We start from the raw sequence: 19,398 nt of genomic DNA on the forward strand, positions 1-19,398 counted from the left end.
TGCTGCTCCCCTCCCTGTGTCCATGTGTTCTCATTGTTCAACACCCAACCGGTGGGTTTTTTAATCTACTCCTTTGATTCTTCTCCAGCCATCCTTTTGATCCTCAGTAACTTCCATGGTCCTTGTGACTCACACTTCAAGGTCTAACAAAATAAATCTTGTTAACATTTCATAAAATGTTAATGTGATTTAAAGTAGCCTTGTGGCATTTTAGCATCTTGCATGAATTACTAACAGTGGTCATAAGCTGACTTATATTTGTTATTTAATTCTGCAATTCCCATGTTCAAAGTCTGTTATTATGCTGCTCTCTTAACTCTGTGGTCCTCTTGGAAACCATTCCTCCACCGATATGGTGTGATTCAGTCTGGAATTAAATGTTAACGGCCATGTTTTGGATTGACAAGGAGCCTTAAGATGGCCTCAGCCTCAGAGCAGTTTATACGCAGATGCATCCATTTGCTTCAGACTGTGATCCAGACTGTGACCCAGACAGGGCCACCTCTCTCATACGGCATGTGTCTTTGATCATAAAAGAGAAAAATGCAACAGAAGAGTTTGGATGGTTCTATGCAAACCTGTCATTACTTTGGAAAAATGATTCAAAGCATAAGCTCTGCAAATAGTGGACTGCTAGCACTGCTTTTGGGGAATGGTCCAGTTACTTTAGAAAATAAATAACTTGGCCAGGCATGGTGGCTCACACCTATAATCCCAGTACTTAGGGAGGCCAATGTGGGCAGATCACATGAGGTCAGGAGTTCCAGACCAGCCTGGCCAGCATGGTGAAACCCCATCTCTACTAAAAATACATAAATTTGCTGTATGTGGTAATGGGCACCTGTAATCCCAGCTACTCTGGAAGTTGAGGCAGGAGAATCACTTGAACCCAGAAGGTGAAGGTTGCAGTGAGCCAAGATTGTGCCATTGCACTCCAGCCTGTGCAACAAGAGCAATACTCCGTCTCAAAATAAATAAAAGAAGTAATTTGCATCATTGCATATAATTTTCTTTCTAAGGACTTTGGAAATTAAGAGCAGGGAGTGAATGTATGTATACAACAGTCGCTGTGTTTATGAACTGTTCCAATAAGTATGGATTGACTAAGTGTGCACATGGTTCTCTTTAACATTACTATTGGAACTTAATTTTATTCTCTTCTGTAATTATTCTAAGAGCTGTGGAAATAGTAAACTATTTTAATGGGAACTATGTGTCTCTTTCACTGAGGGGGTGGGAACCTGTTGTCTCTTGAGCCCTGAGGTCCCTGAATGTAAGTCTGGAAGTCAGAGCCCAGCCTTGTTCTTTGTATGCCAGTGCCTGGCCTGGATGGTAGCTCATGGCAAAATGATCTTCAGAGATGTGGCCACAATCGGCCTTCATCACCATTTTGCAGCAAGTTGTCTCTGCACTTCCCACCTGCACTGTGCATGCCCTTGTCCTACTCCCTCAGGCCTTCATCCCTGCCCTGACCTCCCAGTGCAGTCCTGTGTCCCTGGTCCCATCGTGCGTGGGAGGTTGTGCTTGATCACTCCCCAAGTCCTTTTATTGATAACCGGGGTCTATGTCCAGTCCTTCCTGGGTGTTAACCAGTCACTGCAGTGTTTAATGTGGTCCTTTCCTTTGGAGAGCCTATAATGGTAGAATGGCAGGCAAGTTCTTGGAGCCACCTGTGGCACAGTATCTTCAGTTGGGAGGTGCACCTGCGGTTGGGGCTGGGGAATGGGATGATTACCTGCCCTGCCACCCATCCCTTTCTCCTGACCTACAACAGTAGCCTGAAAGCAATTCCTCGGCTTGGCCTGGCTGCTGTCCCTTGCCCCAGCTTCTTTCTGGGGGTGCCTGGTGAGCAGCCATTGTTTCACATCCCTTTACTTCTCAGAAGGAGAATGAGAGATTTGCCCTGCTGTCTTGACAGGCTGCTTTCCTGAAACCAGCCACGGGAATAAGGTGGAAGGAGTGGGGTGGGGAAGGGGAATTAGCAGGCCTTGGCAAGTCCTACTTGACTTCCAAACCAATGGACAGAAGGCTTCACAGCTCAGATACCCAGAAGGACAGGTGTGTGTGGGGGTCTCTTTTAGGAAGAAGCATTTCCTGCCAAGCCAAAGCAGAAGTCTGGTTGAAATTGAGTCAAACCTGGGTCTGATTTTCCCGTGAGTCTCATTGACAGCTGCCTAGGGAAGTGAGTCCTGCAGGCCAGAGCTTCTGCAGCATGCTTTTCTGCCAAAACTTGGCACTGGCCTTTCATTCCCAGTGCTTTGTTCTAGAATCATGGCTGCTTTTCTTTTGCCACCAACTCAACCACATTAACCTCCCATGCCCACACTTGCTGGGCAGACCTCACAAAGCTGTGGAGCCATCAGCAGCTGCACCATGCCAGTTCTCTTTCTTAGAACAATACCAAAGAACAGCCACACCCCAAACAGTTCAAATTCCATGGAATTTAAATCTTAAGCTTAAATTCCAACTATACTCTCAAATTACTTTGAAATGAAGGAGGATTTGCAGTAATGCAGTGTGCCTGTTGGACCATTTAAAACAATTATCTTTTCCTTTGGATATCCTGGAGTGCCAGCAGCTTGGAAATACTTTATTCTACCTTGATTGACTCTGTTGGTGAGAACAACCCACCATCATCAGAAAGTTCCTGGTTGCGTGTGGAATTCTTTGGGTGGGGCTAGCTCTGCTGAAGAGTCATTTATCATGCTACAGGTGCTGGTGTCAGAGCTGGAGGCACAAAACTTGTCCCTACCTCTTATTAATCATGTATGCCTGGGCACATTACTTAACATGCCCAAGCCTCAGTTTCTTCGTCTGTACAGTGGGGATTAATATTAGAATCTACTTTATGAAGTGGTTGGGGGAATTTTTAAATACTTATCAAACATATGCAGGGAGGCTGGTTCATACTAAGAAATCATTAAATGTTTGTTGTTGTTACTATTTAGGCAGGCCTGGCGTCTAGATTCCAAAGGTTTTCTCCCATCCAAGAGAGAATGATTAGCCCTCGAAATGGCAATGCATGTTCTAGTTCTTTCTTATGTGAAGGTGGAAATGAGCAATTCCCGGGTAGGCCGATCAGTAGTCTTCTTGTTGTTGGTGAGACTTCCACCTCAGTTTACCAGTCTATAAATGGACCAGGCCAAGTCAGTGACACATGGATTTCAAGTGGCTAAACCAGTTGTTTCTCCATGCCCTTAGGCCTCACTGCCACAGGTCCACTGGACTAGGAAGACTCCAAGTTCGGCGATGTGGCAGTCTAGCACCACCCCTCCCACAGCAGGCGCTGTTAGAATGAATTCTGTTGGTGGTAACCCCCAACTTCTTGGAATCAGTCAACAACTGCATTCACTTAATAAGAATGGCAGTTTGTGTCACCTCCAGGGTAGACTTGACGAAAAGAAGAATGGTAGTAGTTTCTCCTCTTCTGCTGGGTCACTTGACAAGCTTTGGCAGCTCCCATGAGGGCAGCTCAGTTTGGTACCCTGGGGGGGTAGAGACTGCAGAGGTGCCAGGGTTGAACCAGGATGTCCCAGCTGCCTCCTGAGCTCAGCAAACTAGGAGAAGTGAGGTCACTTCTCTGAGTCTCAGTGAGGGTGCTGGAGTCACATGAGTCAATACATAGAAGGGCCTATTAATAGCTAATGATGAGGGCCAGGGCCATGGCGAGGTAAGGCAGATAAGGTATGCAGAATTTAAGGAGGCACTCACACTTGCCTCCTTAAGGTTTGCCTTTTCAGTGCCTTGCCTGCCTTACGTAGTCCCCAGCCAGCCAGCCAGGACTACAGGCTTTAGACTCAGAGCAAAGCTGCTGCTACAGTTGTCCGTTTAACACCCTTCACTGGCGCCCCATCACTGCTAGTAGTAGTTGTGATATGCTATCATTGACAATATCAACAATAGTAACACCCAATATTGATTGACTACCTGGCACCATTCTAAGCACTTTATAAGTATTAACTCATTTAGGCCTTACAGGAATTCCACTATTATCCCGTTTGCAGATGAGGAAAGTAAGGCACTGGGAAGCTAAGGAATTTGTCTGAGGAGGCACATCAGGATGAGTGGTAGAGCCAGGAATTGACCCTAGACACTCTGATTCTGGAATCTGTACTCTTCACCACCACACCAAGCTGCTAAGGTGTGCTGGTCCCAATGGGTGCAGCCCAAACTCCACGGCCAACAACCAAGACTTTTCCTGCTTCTCCAGCCTCCTCTACCCACCCAAACCAAACTCTGGCCAAATCAAACTTCCTTCCTTCCAAGGAAGCCATGATTTTCATATCTTGGCATCTTTCCCCCTGTTATTCCTTCCGTCTATCCTTCCTGACACTCATCTCACCTGTTCCTAGTTAGCAAATTCATATCCATGCTTCTTTTTTTTTTTTTTTTAGATGGAGTTTTGCTCTTGTTACCCAGGCTGGAGTGCAATGGCGCGATCTCGGCTCACCGCAACCTCCACCTCCTGGGTTCAAGCAATTCTCCTGCCTCAGCTTCCCGAGTAGCTGAGACTACAGGCATGTGCCACCATGCCCAGCTAATTTTTGTATTTTTAGTACAGACGGGGTTTTACCATGTTGACCAGGATAGTCTCGATCTCTCGACCTCATGATCCACCCACCTTGGCCTCCCAATGTGCTGGGATTATAGGCGTGAGCCACTGAGCCTGGCCCTCATATCCACTCTTTAAGACCCATCTTAAGTCATGCCCCCTCTGCAAAGCCTTCCTTGACCACCACCTCCAGATGGTTGATAGCACACCGTCAATGTCTTCAGAGTACCTTGAACTTCCCTGGAGTCCAAAATTACTATCTGGCAGGGTCTAATAAACAGATAGGCAAATGTACATTCAATGTATGTGAATTCAACACTTGCTCCCTGTAGGGAATAAAGGTTGGGATAAATAATTTAAATGGTGTGTGTGTCCCCTCGGGTTGGATATGAGATAGGGCACAAATTTGCCAATCTGCTGGATGTGCTGGGATTCTCATGGTGTACACATCCACAATTTGATAAAATATATTTTGCACAACTGGCCCCTAAAAGCAAATCACTACTTATCTGGTGCTCAATCTGAGAAGCAGGGATGTGTGCTCCGTGGATGGAGGAAACACCAGCCGGTAGACTCATTGAGAGTGGAATGTTGTCTGCAACATGACCTCTTCCTAAGAGAGGACAGAGCTATTTTGGCCGTAAGTGGAACCTGACTCACACGCGATCGTGACTGATCAGCCACAATAATTCACGATTATACTTCTGGTTTCTGTCTTCCTTGGCATCCTGGGCACTCCAGGGCACCGGGCACCTTAATATGTATCTGCTGGTGCCCACGCTGAGCCCAGCCCTGGCTAGGAGCTGCTCAGTCCACCTTCCTTCGACAGAGAAAGTGAATGAGAGCCGAGTTCCACAAGCAACCACACCCAGAACTGAGGCAACTTGTTCCAACTCGTCTACAAATTTTAGACAGGTTGCCAGTTACTTTGCCAGTCTTTTAAACTGTATTTGACAGATCTGGGAGAAAAATGATGTTCTGGTGTTTATCACAAGTGTTTATTCCCTTCCCTAGAATTGAGAATTGCAAAGAAATAGGATGGCAGGGAGGAGAAATAACAGAGATGTGTGATACGGTGATTAATGAATGGTGAATAATGACTGATGATTAAACAACTGGAAATTCTTTCCCCAACCCTGCCTGCCCAGGAAGGAGCTAGTGAGGCAGATGCTCACAAAGGTGTCCTAATAAGGAGAGGTCAGGAGGCAGGAGAGCTGAAGAAGAGAGCTGTGTGTGACTCAGGAGTCCAAGCCTGTGCCTTGCAAGCTTTTCCAAATGCCCTAAGCCCAGGAGCCCACGCACTGCTACAGTGAAAGCTTGAATGTCTTTCAGCCCATAAGGCCTCAAAATCACACCAGAATCTGGAGCATTTCTGAGTTTCTCTGAACCTGGGTAATGATTTTCTGAAATATTAGACCAATGAAATACCAAAATCCTGGGGAGGAAAAAGAAAGAGGTATGACCCAAGCATTTGTGATCAAATGAGCTGTCAAGTTACTCTACCTAAGCAGTGGGGATTTTACCACTGTTTTTACTGCAGTGAAGTAAGTTCCTCTAGAGTGGTAGAATTGGTGAGGGTCAGGAGAGAGTCCGTATTTCAAGTGTATACAAAGTTGAATCATTATCTTCTTGCTCCTATTCACCCCTTCCAGCTAACTTATCTATCATTTAGGATGAGGGAGACCATTAAAAATGGCAGCCGTGTGGGTGATGTGTCCTTGGCTGTGACCCTAGAAAAGAGCCTGTAATATAAGTAATCTCCTCCTCATGCAAAGGTGGCTAAACTCAGCTTTGTGTAATATGTGTCTTCAGCTTAGCTGTTTCCTCTGAACTATGAGCTGGACACCACGTAGGGATTACTTAAGCACAAATTCTCTGGTCTGGTACACCAAAGAATAGTTACAAACTACAACTGGACAGTAGAACATGCTGGATTGATCATCTCAGCCAGGGTGAAGAAGCACATTAAGATGTTAAATGTCTACCAGGAGTGAGTCATTAAACCCTCACAAGGTTTCATCTTCCTTGATTGCAAAATGAGTTTGCATGAAAATCTGGGTTATTTAGACCCTAATTTAAAATATATGAACAACAGAAGTAGCATTAGAAATTAATGAAGGACTGGTATATTCAACGCTTAGAGTTGGTACAATGGGCTCTCCATATGGAAAAAAAATGAAAGTGAATACCTACTTCTCACCATGGACCAAAAAAATCCCTACCTTGCACCATAGACCAGTACAGATTCCCAGAGCCCTTGTTACACCTACTGGGGCTTAGAACTTTATAATAGACCATTTGTAGGCCTTTAGTCTAGGTTATTAATTCCCTGAGGGCAGGGACTCTGGCTGTTTTTATCATTAAGTCATTTGCACCAAGTATGTCCCTAAAATAGATTATGAACCCAGAAAATATTTGTTGAATGATTACATCATTTCCAAAATTCTTTTAAAAATTAATTTCTAGGCAAGGCACAGTGGCTCACAACTATAATCCCAGCACTTTGAGAGGCTGAGGTAGGAGAATCACATAAGTCCAGGAGTTTGAGAACAGCCTGGCCAAACATGGTGAAACCGCATCTCTACTAAAAATACAAAAATTCGCCGGGCGTGGTCGCGCACCTGTAATCCCAGCTACTCAGAAGACTGAGGCACGAGAATCACATGAGTCCCTAAGGTGGAGGTTGCTGAGATACGCCATTGCTCTCCAGCCTGGGCAACAAAGGGAAACTCTGTCTCAAAACAAATAAAATAAAATAAAAAAATTTCTAAAAGAGATTACATTTTTCTTTGGCTGTCATTATAATAGAATAGCTTACCATATACCCAGAATTATTTTGGGCACCGACCTGGCCAAACAACGGAGAAGAACTGAGTGGAAAGATTTTGGTGAGATCAGCCTTGGTCTTCTGTGAATCTAAATTAAACAGATTTAAAATATTACGTACCTAGGCTCCCCTCAAAACATAATCAAACCATATTTTAGCTGTGGTAATGATTATTCTTTTATTAATTTATTACATGCCTACTTTGTGTAAAAACACGATCTTTCGAACGCTTTTTTTTCTTTTTATTAAGGTATAACTTACATAAAATAAACATCATCAATTTTAAGTGTACTACAGTTTGATAAATTTTGGCATTTGTATACAAGGTGTGATCACTGCTGTAGTCAAGATACAAAACAGTCCCCTCATCCGACACAGTCCACTTGGCCCCTGGTACTCCATCCCCTCTCCGTACTGCTAGCCTCAGGCAACGCAGCAGCTCTGCTTAGTGTCTGGCACTAATTTAAAATACCAATGATCATAGGGGCAGGAATTTTTAAATAAAGGGTAAAAAACCTGACAGAAGGGGAAATGGGAATGAGAAAGAAATTGGTAGCATAGCTAGGCGGGCTGTAGCCTCAGATCGGACTCTGCTTCACTTGATGGTGAATTAGCCCAACCTGGAGAGACTGGGTGCTCCAAGAATTTTTTTTACAAATAACACAGGCGTTTTTACGATTACGGAAAAAGAACACAAGAGTCGTAATATACAGCTCAGATATAAATCTGGCAACTGGGTTTCTGAACATAGATCTGGATTCATTTTTAATCTGATGTCTTAAAGAACCCCTCAGCCTCAGAAGATTCTAAACGGCCACACTGCTTGAAGACCAAGCATTTCAGTAAATAAAACTTCTGCCTCAGAGAATGTATTCTGTCTCTCAAGCTATTAATTAAAAGATTCATAGTTCCTTTTCTTGCCGGGATTTATTAGTCCAAAGAAAATATGTGAATGGTGGTGTGTCTATGAGAAATTAAATGCGGCGAAGACAAGAACATGAGTACTAATAGTTTTATATAGAGCTGTTTTGGGGCTTAAAACTTTTTGTCTCCTTGTGGGCATCAGGCACTGTCTGGGTCCTGGAGCTACCACTGAAAAATACAGGCCAAGTTCTGCTGCCTCCTGTAGGAGCTCGCATTCGGATTCTGGGAGGCAGGACTCTGCTGGGGAGACCAGGGTGGGGATGGATGTGAAGCTCAGGGTTCAGGAGGACTGAGGGGGCGGGGAAAGAGCACTTTGGTGGGCTTGTCAGGGAAGGCCACTTTGAAGATGTGACCTTTGTGCTGAGATTGGAATGACAAAAAGGAGCCAGCTTTTTCTAGAGAAAGCACTTTGGTGTCAGGACCAGCACATGCAAAGGTCCTGAGGTGGGAAAGAGATTGGTATGTTCAAGAAAGAAGGCCAGGGTGGCCTGAACCCAGTGACTCAGGTGGAGAGGGTTACAAGCAGAAACCAGAAAGACGAGAAGCTTTGCTCCAAAAATGGAAACCTAAGCACTTTTACAAACAGTCATAAAACTGGCCATGACGGTGCCCTGGCGCCCAGAGAGATATGTCACTTCTGGACAGTGGTTGTGAATGCTTCCAGTTACTCAGGTACTGGTCATAAGCTCAGAGCTGGAAGGGAGTGTAGAGTTATTCTAGCCCCACCCCTTCATTTTACAGTGAAGGAACAGAGGCCCAAAGAGGGCAAAAAACCATTCTAAGTCAGGTCAAAAGGCAAATGATAAACTGGAGGAAATATTTACAGTTCATATCACAGGTTGGGAGATCCATTTCCATACTCTGTAAGGAGCAGCTCGCCAGCAGGGCTGAAGCAGAGCGTAGGATGGAGAGAGGCACAAAAAGAGGGTGACAGAAATCCAAATGTGTGATCGCATACAGCTGCTGAGCTGTGGGAATACAGCGTGCCCACTCACAGCCGCTGGCAGAAGTACATCCAGTCTTGTGCAGGCTAGCAGTTCTGGTAAAATTATAGCACGTGGCTGGTCCATCACTGAAGAGGACTCAGATGTCATTCAGCAGGTGCATGGATAAATAAATCATGGCCTATTTTGTCAATGGAATAGTACTCAGCAATAAAAAGAAGGAAACTACTGACCCATGCAGCAGCGTGGGTGAATCTCACAAGCATGCCGAGCAGAAGCAGCCAGCTACAAAAGAGAAAGTACTGTAGGCTTCCACCTGCATGAAGGTCCAGAGCAGGACAAATTCACTGACAGTTTTCTGGGACTTGGAGCGGAGGTTGACTGCAGAGGGGCACCAAGGGAATTTTTGAGGGTGAGGAAAACGTTTGGCTAGCTTGATTGTGGTGGCCACATGGGTGTATACGTTTGTCAAAACTCTTAAAATGAGTGGGTCCTTTTTAATGTGTGTAAATTACTCTCAATAAGGTTGATTATTTAAAATTAAAATTTTTAAAGGAGGGGAGAAAGAATAGATGGGAAACAAAAGCTTCCCATCTATTCTTTTCATGATTAGATTGTTATTCATTCACTAACACCTTATCAAGCACCCTTTGTGTGCCAGCATCATAACAGATCCCGACCAGCTGTTTGCACCAGAACACGGTACCACAGTGGTTGTGTCAGCCCCTGGGCTTCCTCCGCAGTATTCATCTATAGCCTATCCTCCCATCATCTGCTGCTCCCAGACCATCAGCTGCCTGGAGACTCATAATCAGAACCCAAGATAGGGCAGGGGCAGTAGCTGCTAAGGAGAAAGTGGCTCTCCCTTCTTTGTCTAAGAGCACTTAATCCATCAAGCAAAGCAAATGGGAAGGAGATGGGGCGTGTTTGTAAACCAGAGGCCTACCCTGACATTTGTACAATTCTGCTTAATAACTAACCGCTGGCCGAGTGTGGTGGCTCACGCCTGTAATCCCAGCACTTTGGGAAGCCAAGGCAGGCTGATCACAAGGTCAGGGGTTCGAGACCAGCCTGACCAACAGAAGGAAACCCCATCTCTACTAAAAGTACAAAATTAGCCAGGCATGGTGGTGCATACCTGTAATCCCAGCTGCTCAGGAGGCTGAGGCAGGAGAATTGCTAGAACCCAGAGGTGAAGGTTGCAGTGAGCCGAGATTGCACCACTGCACTCTAGCCTGGTCAACAGAGTGAGACTCCGTCTCAAAAAAAAACCTAACCACCGCCTCACGTGCTTGATATTGTTTGCTCAGATGTTTTTACCCCGCCCCAATCTGAGAGAGTAGTATTGGTTTACTCTAACTTTCCGAGTTCATTGATACAATGTGTTTATATCTAATTTCTGACATGTTTTTATGGCCCCCACTTCCATACGTATGTACGTGTGTATTTATGTATGTATGTACGTATGTATTTATGTATGTATGTCTGTGCTGGGCATATAAAGCATTCAGGACAAGAGACAGCAGCTCCTTGCAGACAAATGTGTCTCCTTACAGATGGATGGTTTCTGTGTGTAGACTCTGTTCTACAGTCATGTTGAGAAGGGGTGTGGGGGTTACTCTGGTTGTTATAATACCACTCAGGTGGGATCTCTAAGAGCGTGCTGCTCCAGACATAGAGAATGTGATATAGTGTTTTCAATTTGTAGAAAAATTGATAATGCAAACAAGAAATACACGTTAGTGACCAGCCAGCAGTGTCCTGGTTCTTTTTCGTTGCTAAGGTCAGACTGTTATCTTGTACCATCCTCCTTCTCAGAAAAGGAGGGAAGGAACAAAGTTTTCAGAGACGGGATCCTCTCTGAACCAGATTGGGGTGGGGGCTGGGGTGGACCACAGCAGTTTGCAGACCTAAATCATCCTGCTTACTTCATTTTTCTTTCTTCCTTCAGAAGCTTTTGAGATTGCCCTGCCACGAGAAAGCAGCATTACAGTTCTCATAAAGCCAGGGGCGCCAACTCCACTGGCAAAATCCTGTAACATCATCACTTCTAAAAAACCTACAACCACGTTGCACATCAAGTCTGGAGAAAGGACAGTCTTTACCTTTAGCTGCCAGAATCCAGAGAATCACTTTATCATAGAGATCCAGAAAAATATTGGTAAGTACGCACTTGTGAGCTGTTTGACAATATCTTTTAAATGTCCCTGCACCTTCCTGCCTGTCTTTCCCATGCTAAGTCAGTCTTTAATGCTAGAGAGGTAATATCTATTCTGAAACTCTATACTTTTTTTATTTAGCTCTATATGTGGCCAGTTAGAGTTCTACGTGCTTTACACAGCTTAATTTGTTTAACCTTTAAAACAGCCCTATGAGAAGCTCACAGAGAGAGGAACTTGCCTCAGTGGGCACAACTAGTAAGCACCAGATCAGGAGAAGAACCCAGGTACTCTGGTTTTCAAGTCTTTGCACTTAGCCACTGTGCACATGAGCTCTTCAGACAGCGCTACAGAAGCCCACAAGCTACAGATCTTTAGGTCTGTGATGCTCCATCTCGGGTGCTAAAAACATCTGGCTTATATGGAAGACAAAAGAATCAGAAGCTTGAGGAGAGGCTGGGCGAGGTGGTTCATACCTGTAATCCTGGCACTTTGGGAAGCTAAGGTAGGTGGATTCCCCTGAGGTCAGGAGTTCCAGACCTGCCTGGCCAACATGGTGAAACTCTGTCTCTACTAAAAATACAAAAATTAGCCAGGCATGGTGGCAGGTGCCTATAATTCCATCTACCTGGGAGGCTGAGGCAAGAGAATTGCTTGAACTCGCAAGTGGGTCACATTGCAGCTCCTCAACTCTGCTATTACAGAGTGAAATCTGCCACAGACGATACATAAAACACCTAGCAATTCAGTTAATGTGATGCTTTGCATTATTAGGTTAGAGAGAAAAAACTACATATGATCATCTCAATAGATGACCTTAAATGTCTCTTTTTTCCCACGGAACAGTATAGCTCCTCAACTCTGTTATTACAGAGTGAAATCTGCCCTAGACAATACATAAACCACCAAGCAAATCAGTTCATGTGATGCTTTGCATTATTATTAGGTTAGAGAGAAAAAACTGTATATCATCATCTGAACAGATGACTTTAAATGTCTTCTTTTTTTTTTTTAACAGAACAGTATGAACATAGATTTTAAATGTCTTTCATAAAATGCTCTTAGTAAATTAAGAATGGAAGGATGTTTTCTTAATTCAGTAAAGAGTGTCTATGAAGAACTGAGAGCAAATACCATATTTAACCATCACATATGGCAGCATTACCAATAAAACAGGCAATAACATAAGGAGGCTTATTGCATGCCCTTAGTCACCATTATTCAGAATCTCTAATTAAATATATAAAGATTATCTTAATAAAGACGTAAAGTATATGAAACAAAATATAAAATTTTGCTGAAAGACAAAAGAGAAGACTTAAATAAATGGAAAGATATGCCATGTTCCTTGGTAGAAAAACGAAGTAATTTTACAAAAAATTAGCCAAGCATGGTGGCACATACCTGTAGTTCCAGCTACTCAGGAGGCTGAGGTGGGAGAATCGCTTGAACCCAGGAGGCAGAGGTTGCAGTGAGCCGAGATCGCGCCATTGCACTCTAGCCTGGGGTGACAGAGTGAGACTTCGTCTCAAAAAAATTTTTAAAAAAGAAAAACTAAGCTTTTAAAGTGTCAGTTCTCCCCTATATTATCAGTTTAAGTCAATTATAATTAAAATTTTAATGAAGCTTTTACAGAACTAAAGACAATGTTGATTTATTTAAGAATCAACTGGACTGATGTGTTGCTACTAAGAGAATGAAGTAAGTTTGTGTATTTGAGATAGAAAGGTGCCCAAGATAGTTTTGTTCCATTAAAAACAATGTAGCTTATAGTAGGACACTAGTTGATGTAGTTTGATCCTACTCTATTAAATACACACATGTGCACGTGCACTTACATACATGCACACAAACATGCACACATAATCACACAGAACCCAAAGTCTGGAGGGATAAACTCCAAAACGCCAACATCCTAACTTTATACTATTTCCATAGGGGATAGCAGAGGGGAACGGGTAACATTTTCTTTTTTCTATTTTTCTATATTTCCTCGCACCCCCCGCTCCCCCACCCCGCTTTTTTTTTTCTGTCACCCAGGCTGGAGTGCAGTGGCATGATCACAGCTCACTGAAGCCTCAACCTCCTGGGCTCAGGTGATCCTCCCACCTCAGCCTCTGGGGTAGCTGGGCACACACCACCACGACCACTTGTCTTTTTGTGGTTGTTGTTTTTAATAAGTATACATTACTTTTATAATCAGTTAAACCGGTAAAGTGACTTCCACCTTGAAAAAGGAAAAATGTAACAAGTGACACATTTCACAAGTCAAGCCTTTGAATGCATTCAGTCTCTCAATCCTAGGATGCCCACGTGGTTTACTATGTAGTAAAAATGGACGCTCACAACTTTTGAAAATGATATGAAAATATCAATTTCTAAAATAATCATTCTAGACACTGAATCAGGTCCCGTGGTCCGCCTGCCCCTCATTGCCTTTTCTGAACAATCATTCTGAAAGTATCAGATAAAATTTGACAGCTCTGTTCTCATCTCTTCTTGAATAGCTCTATGAGAGTTAATGAAAGTTGGCTGGGCGTGGTGGCTCATGCCTGTAATCCCAGCACTCTGGGAGGCCGAGGTGGGTGGATCACCTGAGGTCAGGAGTTCAAGACCAGCTTGGCCAATATAGTAAAACCCGTCTCTACTAAAAATACAAAAAAAAATTGGCCAGGCATGATAACACATTCCTATAGTCCTAGCTACTCTGGAGGCTGAGGCAGGAGGATCGCTTAAACCTGGGAGACAGAGGTTACAGTGAGCTGAGATTGTGCCACTGCATTCCAGCCTGGGCAACACAGCAGGACCCACATCTCCAAAAAAAAAAAAAAAAACAGTTAATGAAAGTAGAAATATGCTGGGGAAAATGAGTTGTGAATCACTTCAGAAATAACACTTCTGCATCCTCTGGACAGGAATCATTTTAGTTATGCAGAATGTTTGCACCGGACAGAGTACAGAAGATTCTGAGGTATGCTGATCATTCTGACTACGCTTACCTGTGTGTCCATCCTAAAAAACAAAGCTCTCAGCATCAAATGAAAAATTGCTTTCATAACCTGATTCTCACAGTCACACGGCTGGTGACAGAGCTGAGGCTGAGAGCTGGGGATTTTTGACTCCAGATTCTTGGTATAGAACTAAATCTGAATCCCTGGGATGGGCCAGGTGTGGTTAAAAGGCCTGTAGGTGAGTTGTAGGTGGAACCGGAGCTGAGAACCACCGTCTTACTAGAGTTAAGTGTTCCCACATGAGCACAGAGCCTAGCCACAGCCAACTGACATTGCCCTGGGCACACTGGAGGTGTGAGTGGAAAATCGCTTGAGGTCAGTTTTTGAAGGAAAGAGTTGGCTTGATATAAACAACGAAGTTTCCATGCGCTCCTGAAATAGGTACTACCTTTACCAACATGCAGAGTCTAATTTTAGTCACATTAGTCACCATGTTATCTAACCCTGTTTTACTGGTTAGGCAGCACAGTGCATTGGCAAGAAAGTGTTGACCAAACACAGCCTGAGCTTTCGTCCTGGGATCTGGGATTGCCATGTACTTGCTTGCAAGTGCCAGCCCAAGCCACCTGGATCCACGGCTGCTTTGCAGAAATCAGAGCTCTGGCGTGGATGACCTCAGAGAGCCAAGACTGCTCTGAAATTCTTCCTAATTCTGTTTTGAGTGGACAGTACTTTCAAATACCCCAATAGAACAGCAGTAAAGATTCACAAATTATTATTAGAGGCCAGAGGCCATCACACCTTTCAGATACCCCCTGCTCAAGATAACAAAACCTTAATATTACATTGCCAAATTTCTATTTCTTCCCCTCGCTTTCTTCTTGTTTCCTCCTTGATAATAATATTTCTTTGTTTGTTTTAAAAGGTTTAGGAAACAAATATATCAAAGGATGTCACTAGCTGTTACCCTTAAAAAAAAGAAATTCCATTGCAGTGGTAATAAAATACCAGCATTAAGGCAACGCTGGAAGAGAAATGTCGCCGCCAGGTGCCAGCCGTCCAGGGGAGTTGCACATTCAGAGTGTATTCCCTATGTTGATGAATGTGTTGATGGGGAAACCAGTTTTAAAGGATGGATCTTGGCACTGTTCTCTACAAATTGTGAAATCGTGACTATCTCAATACAGGGGAAGTAGGAGATCCCATAGCACAGACTGCACTGCAAATGCCCTCCTTCTGGCTTCACCCACTGGACCCCAGGAACTTAATCTGGAAATCACAGTAGTTAAGAGATGTCTCAAGTCTGGTGACCTGGAAGCAGAGGCAGAAACAGGGATTTTTGTTTAAGTAATTAATCAGAAAAGTGCCCTCAGAAGTGAGGAAAACAGGATAGAGCAGGGCATGTAGGTGAGCTCAGATGTGATTTTAGCTGGAGTAGCCTCAGCCTGACCCCATGGGGAGCTCCGGAGTATGAACAGCATGCCCAGGTTATGTCACTTGAAGCAAGGAGGTCAGACTTTTTAATTCCTGCATGAGGCTATTACTGGCTATAGACAGCAACTCTCCCTTGGGATGGGGGTGAGGGGCTGCAACACCTCTCAGGCTTTTCTGGTTCCGAGGCAGCTACCCCAAGCTGAGGCACTTCCCAAAGGAGGGTGCGTCTGTGAGCCATTGGCCACGGAGACTCACAGCAGCTGGGGCCTGGGTGCACCTGCCTGGTAAAGGCCACCTGGGCAGAGTTAAAGAGTCTGCTACAGGGGCTGAGCAGTGAAGGAGGAGCAGTGTGGGCTCTTGGAGCGTCTGTGATCAAAATTGCTTTTGTGACTGTTTTTCAGACTGTATGTCGGGACCGTGTCCTTTTGGGGAGGTTCAGCTTCAACCCTCAACATCATCGTTGCCTGCCCTCAACAGAACTTTCATCTGGGACGTCAAAGCTCATAAGAGCATTGGTTTAGAGCTGCAGTTTTCCATCCCTCGCCTGAGGCAGATCGGGCCAGGTGAGAGCTGCCCAGACGGAGTCACTCACTCCATCAGTGGCCAAATTGATGCCACCGTGGTCAAGATTGGAACCTTCTGTAGCAACGGCACTGTGTCCCGGATCAAGATGCAAGAAGGAGTGAAAATGGCCTTACACCTACCATGGTTCCACCCCCGAAATGTCTCTGGCTTCAGCATTGCAAACCGCTCATCTATAAAACGTGAGCAAGCCCCTCCCCCTGTCTGATTAGGTTAAAACACACAAAATTCTCATTGTTCTAGGTCAGAAATGGCTAAATGTCAACAAATCTCTAAGATTCAATCCAAATACTATAAAGGAAGATCTTGCTCTTCTGTAAGGGACATGGGTCACTCATTCCTAGTGTGAACCCCCTCTTCTCTATTAAACAAACAGGGGGTGACTCTCTTTGTCCTTTTTGCATGTGGTATTTGTTTTCAAAAAATGAAAAGGATTGGTTCTACAGATCCACCTTGACTGCTTCGTTTCTAACTTCTTTGCTCTTTCATCTCTCTCGCACTTCCTGTAAACGTATCAGTGATGTGCAGAGCTCTCACACTGGCTCGTGAAAGCTGGTTTTCTGTTTTTTGTTTTGAGACAGAGTCTCGCTCTGTTACCCAGGCTACCTGCAGTGATGCCGTTTTGGCTCACTCCAACCTCCACCTCCAGGTTCAAGCAATTATCCTGCCTCAGCCTCCCAAGTAGCTGGGTCCATAGGCATGTGCCACCACGCCTGGCTAATTTTGCATTTTTAGTAGAGACAGGGTTTCACCATGTTGGTCTCGAACTCCTGACCTCAGGTGATCCTCCCACCTTGGCCTCCCAAAGTGCTAGGATTACAGGCATGAGCCACTGTGCCTGGTAGAGAGCTGACTGTTAAATGTTCAGGCATTTTGTGAGCTGATGTGAAACAGATCCATTATTTAAAAAAATAGAATTAAATTAACTTATAATTAAATAAATAATTTTAAAAACAAAGGTAATAATATTCAAAACTTATCACTTCCTAGTTACTTTGCTGTTGCTTCTGCTCTCAGGGTTCTTTGCGTTGTTGTATCTGTATGGAGGGAATAATAAAATGCTGTGCTACTGCCCAGCTCCACATTCAGTCACCTCATGTTGGTAGCTTGAAATCAGCCATGGAGGGAGCATCTACATCCACTGTGGAAGTAGGCAGATGCTATACGTCAGGGTTTTTCCCTCCACCACTGGATCAGTTATTAAATATCTACTTACACACCACTGATGTGTCTGCATCCTCAATCTCTGCCTTGAGTTCAGACCCACTGCTCAGGATCTGAGAACTGCAGTCATTTTTCCTATACCCCCACCCCCCGGCTGCAGACAACCAAGACAGGGTCTAATTGCTCCCTATTCTTTCTCGTTTGGGTTCTACTCCCAATAGGTCTGTGCATCATCGAGTCTGTGTTTGAGGGTGAAGGCTCAGCAACCCTGATGTCTGCCAACTACCCACAAGGCTTCCCTGAGGATGAGCTCATGACGTGGCAGTTCATCATTCCTGCACACCTGCGGGCCAGCGTCTCCTTCCTCAACTTCAACCTCTCCAACTGCGAGAGGAAAGAGGAGCGGGTTGAGTACTACATCCCGGGCTCCACCACCAACCCCGAGGTGTTCAAGCTGGGGGACAAGCAGCCTGGGAACATGGCTGGGAACTTCAACCTCTCCCTGCAAGGCTGTGACCAAGATGCCCAAAGTCCAGGGATCCTCCGGCTGCAGTTCCAAGTTTTGGTCCAGCATCCACAAAATGAAAGCAGTAAGTGAGCCCCACTTTCCTTTTCCTTCCTCCCCCAGCACCTCTGTTGTTTCCAGGGTGTTCTGCCTGGGGTGAGACTCCCTTTCTGTTTCTCATCTGTGGCTTCTCATACACTTAGACTCTGGACCCTGGAAGAGTTTCAGGAAGTGGGTTGCTAGGCAGTAAGACAGGCTCGTTGGCGAACACCTGGTATGTAGTTCCATTTCAGCACAATAAAAAGCAATCTTGCATTTAAGATGCTAAGTTGTTTTTAACAAAGGTATTGATAGGTTGTTTTCTAGATCTCATGTCTTGACCCTGCAATGTGAATAAGGATGTCACCAGCACCATCAGCAATGATGATGGGAACTTGCAGTTTTATGGCTCAGCACCCCCTACTATGGACACATACCCTGTATTTATCTTGGATTAGGCACGCCACTTACAGAATCTCAGCTAATCTTTATTGCAACTCTGTAGGGCAGGTGGGAATTATCTTCATTTACTAATGAGAAACCAGAAGGTTCAGAGAGGTTATGGAACTGGCCTGACATCATACAGCATGTCAAGAGCAGAGCAAGCTCAGAACCCTGAGCCAGTGCTCTGGCCCATCCTGAAGCCCAGTTAGGGTGATGAGACTTAGGTTGGGCATCATCCACAAACGTTGCCGAGATACCATGAACACAGAGGAGGAGAGTCAGGGCCAGGACTGGGGTGAGGCAAAGTTCCCAGGGTGCAATATTTAAGGAGGTACCCACTCTCAGGGTCGTGCAACTGCAGGGTCAGCCCCTGAGAGTGATCACCTCCTCAAACTTTGCTCTCTGGGTGCTTGGCTTGCCTCATCCAGTCTTGGCCCTGAGGGGAGTAGTGCAGATTTTGACATAAAAGATATAAAATGAACTCAGAGTGGCTCTTCCTGGGGCTCGTCTATGATGTGAAGGAATGAGTTCACATCATGTCTGGAACCAGGACATTTCTGATCTGTGCTGAGGATGGGCGCTGTCCAGGGAGCCGATTCTCACTCTTGTTTTTACTATTATTCACTTCTGGGAAGTAGGCAGAGCCAGTCAGAAAACTTAAGTAGGAGTGTGGGATGGCGTGCTGCTGATTTTTTTAGGGCCGATAAGTGTCCGAAAAGTGGCAGCATGGGATCCACTGGAAGGATTGCCCAATGGGTACTGCCCTGGAAACTCCCATATGTATGTATGTATGTATATGTGTGTATAGATATGTATACAGGGGGCCAGGTGCGGTGGCTCAGACCTGTAATCCCAGCACTTTGGGAGACCAAG

General features: G+C 44.8%; 1 protein-coding gene across 1 annotated transcript in view; it reads left to right on the top strand.

Annotated features, from left to right (window-relative positions):
- The window catches only part of CDCP1 (CUB domain containing protein 1), a 61,370-nt gene that overhangs the window by 18,716 nt on the left and 23,256 nt on the right, over window positions 1-19,398 (top strand). The window contains exons 2-4 of the mRNA XM_032298041.1: window positions 11,199-11,408; window positions 16,193-16,555; window positions 17,759-18,127. Of these exons, the coding sequence (XP_032153932.1) occupies window positions 11,199-11,408; window positions 16,193-16,555; window positions 17,759-18,127 (942 nt within the window). The remainder of the gene's footprint in view (window positions 1-11,198; window positions 11,409-16,192; window positions 16,556-17,758; window positions 18,128-19,398) is intronic.

The sequence above is a fragment of the Sapajus apella genome, unplaced genomic scaffold, assembly GCF_009761245.1.
Source record: "Sapajus apella isolate SASKATOON/1434 unplaced genomic scaffold, GSC_monkey_1.0 scaffold38, whole genome shotgun sequence".
Taxonomy (NCBI): domain Eukaryota; kingdom Metazoa; phylum Chordata; class Mammalia; order Primates; family Cebidae; genus Sapajus; species Sapajus apella.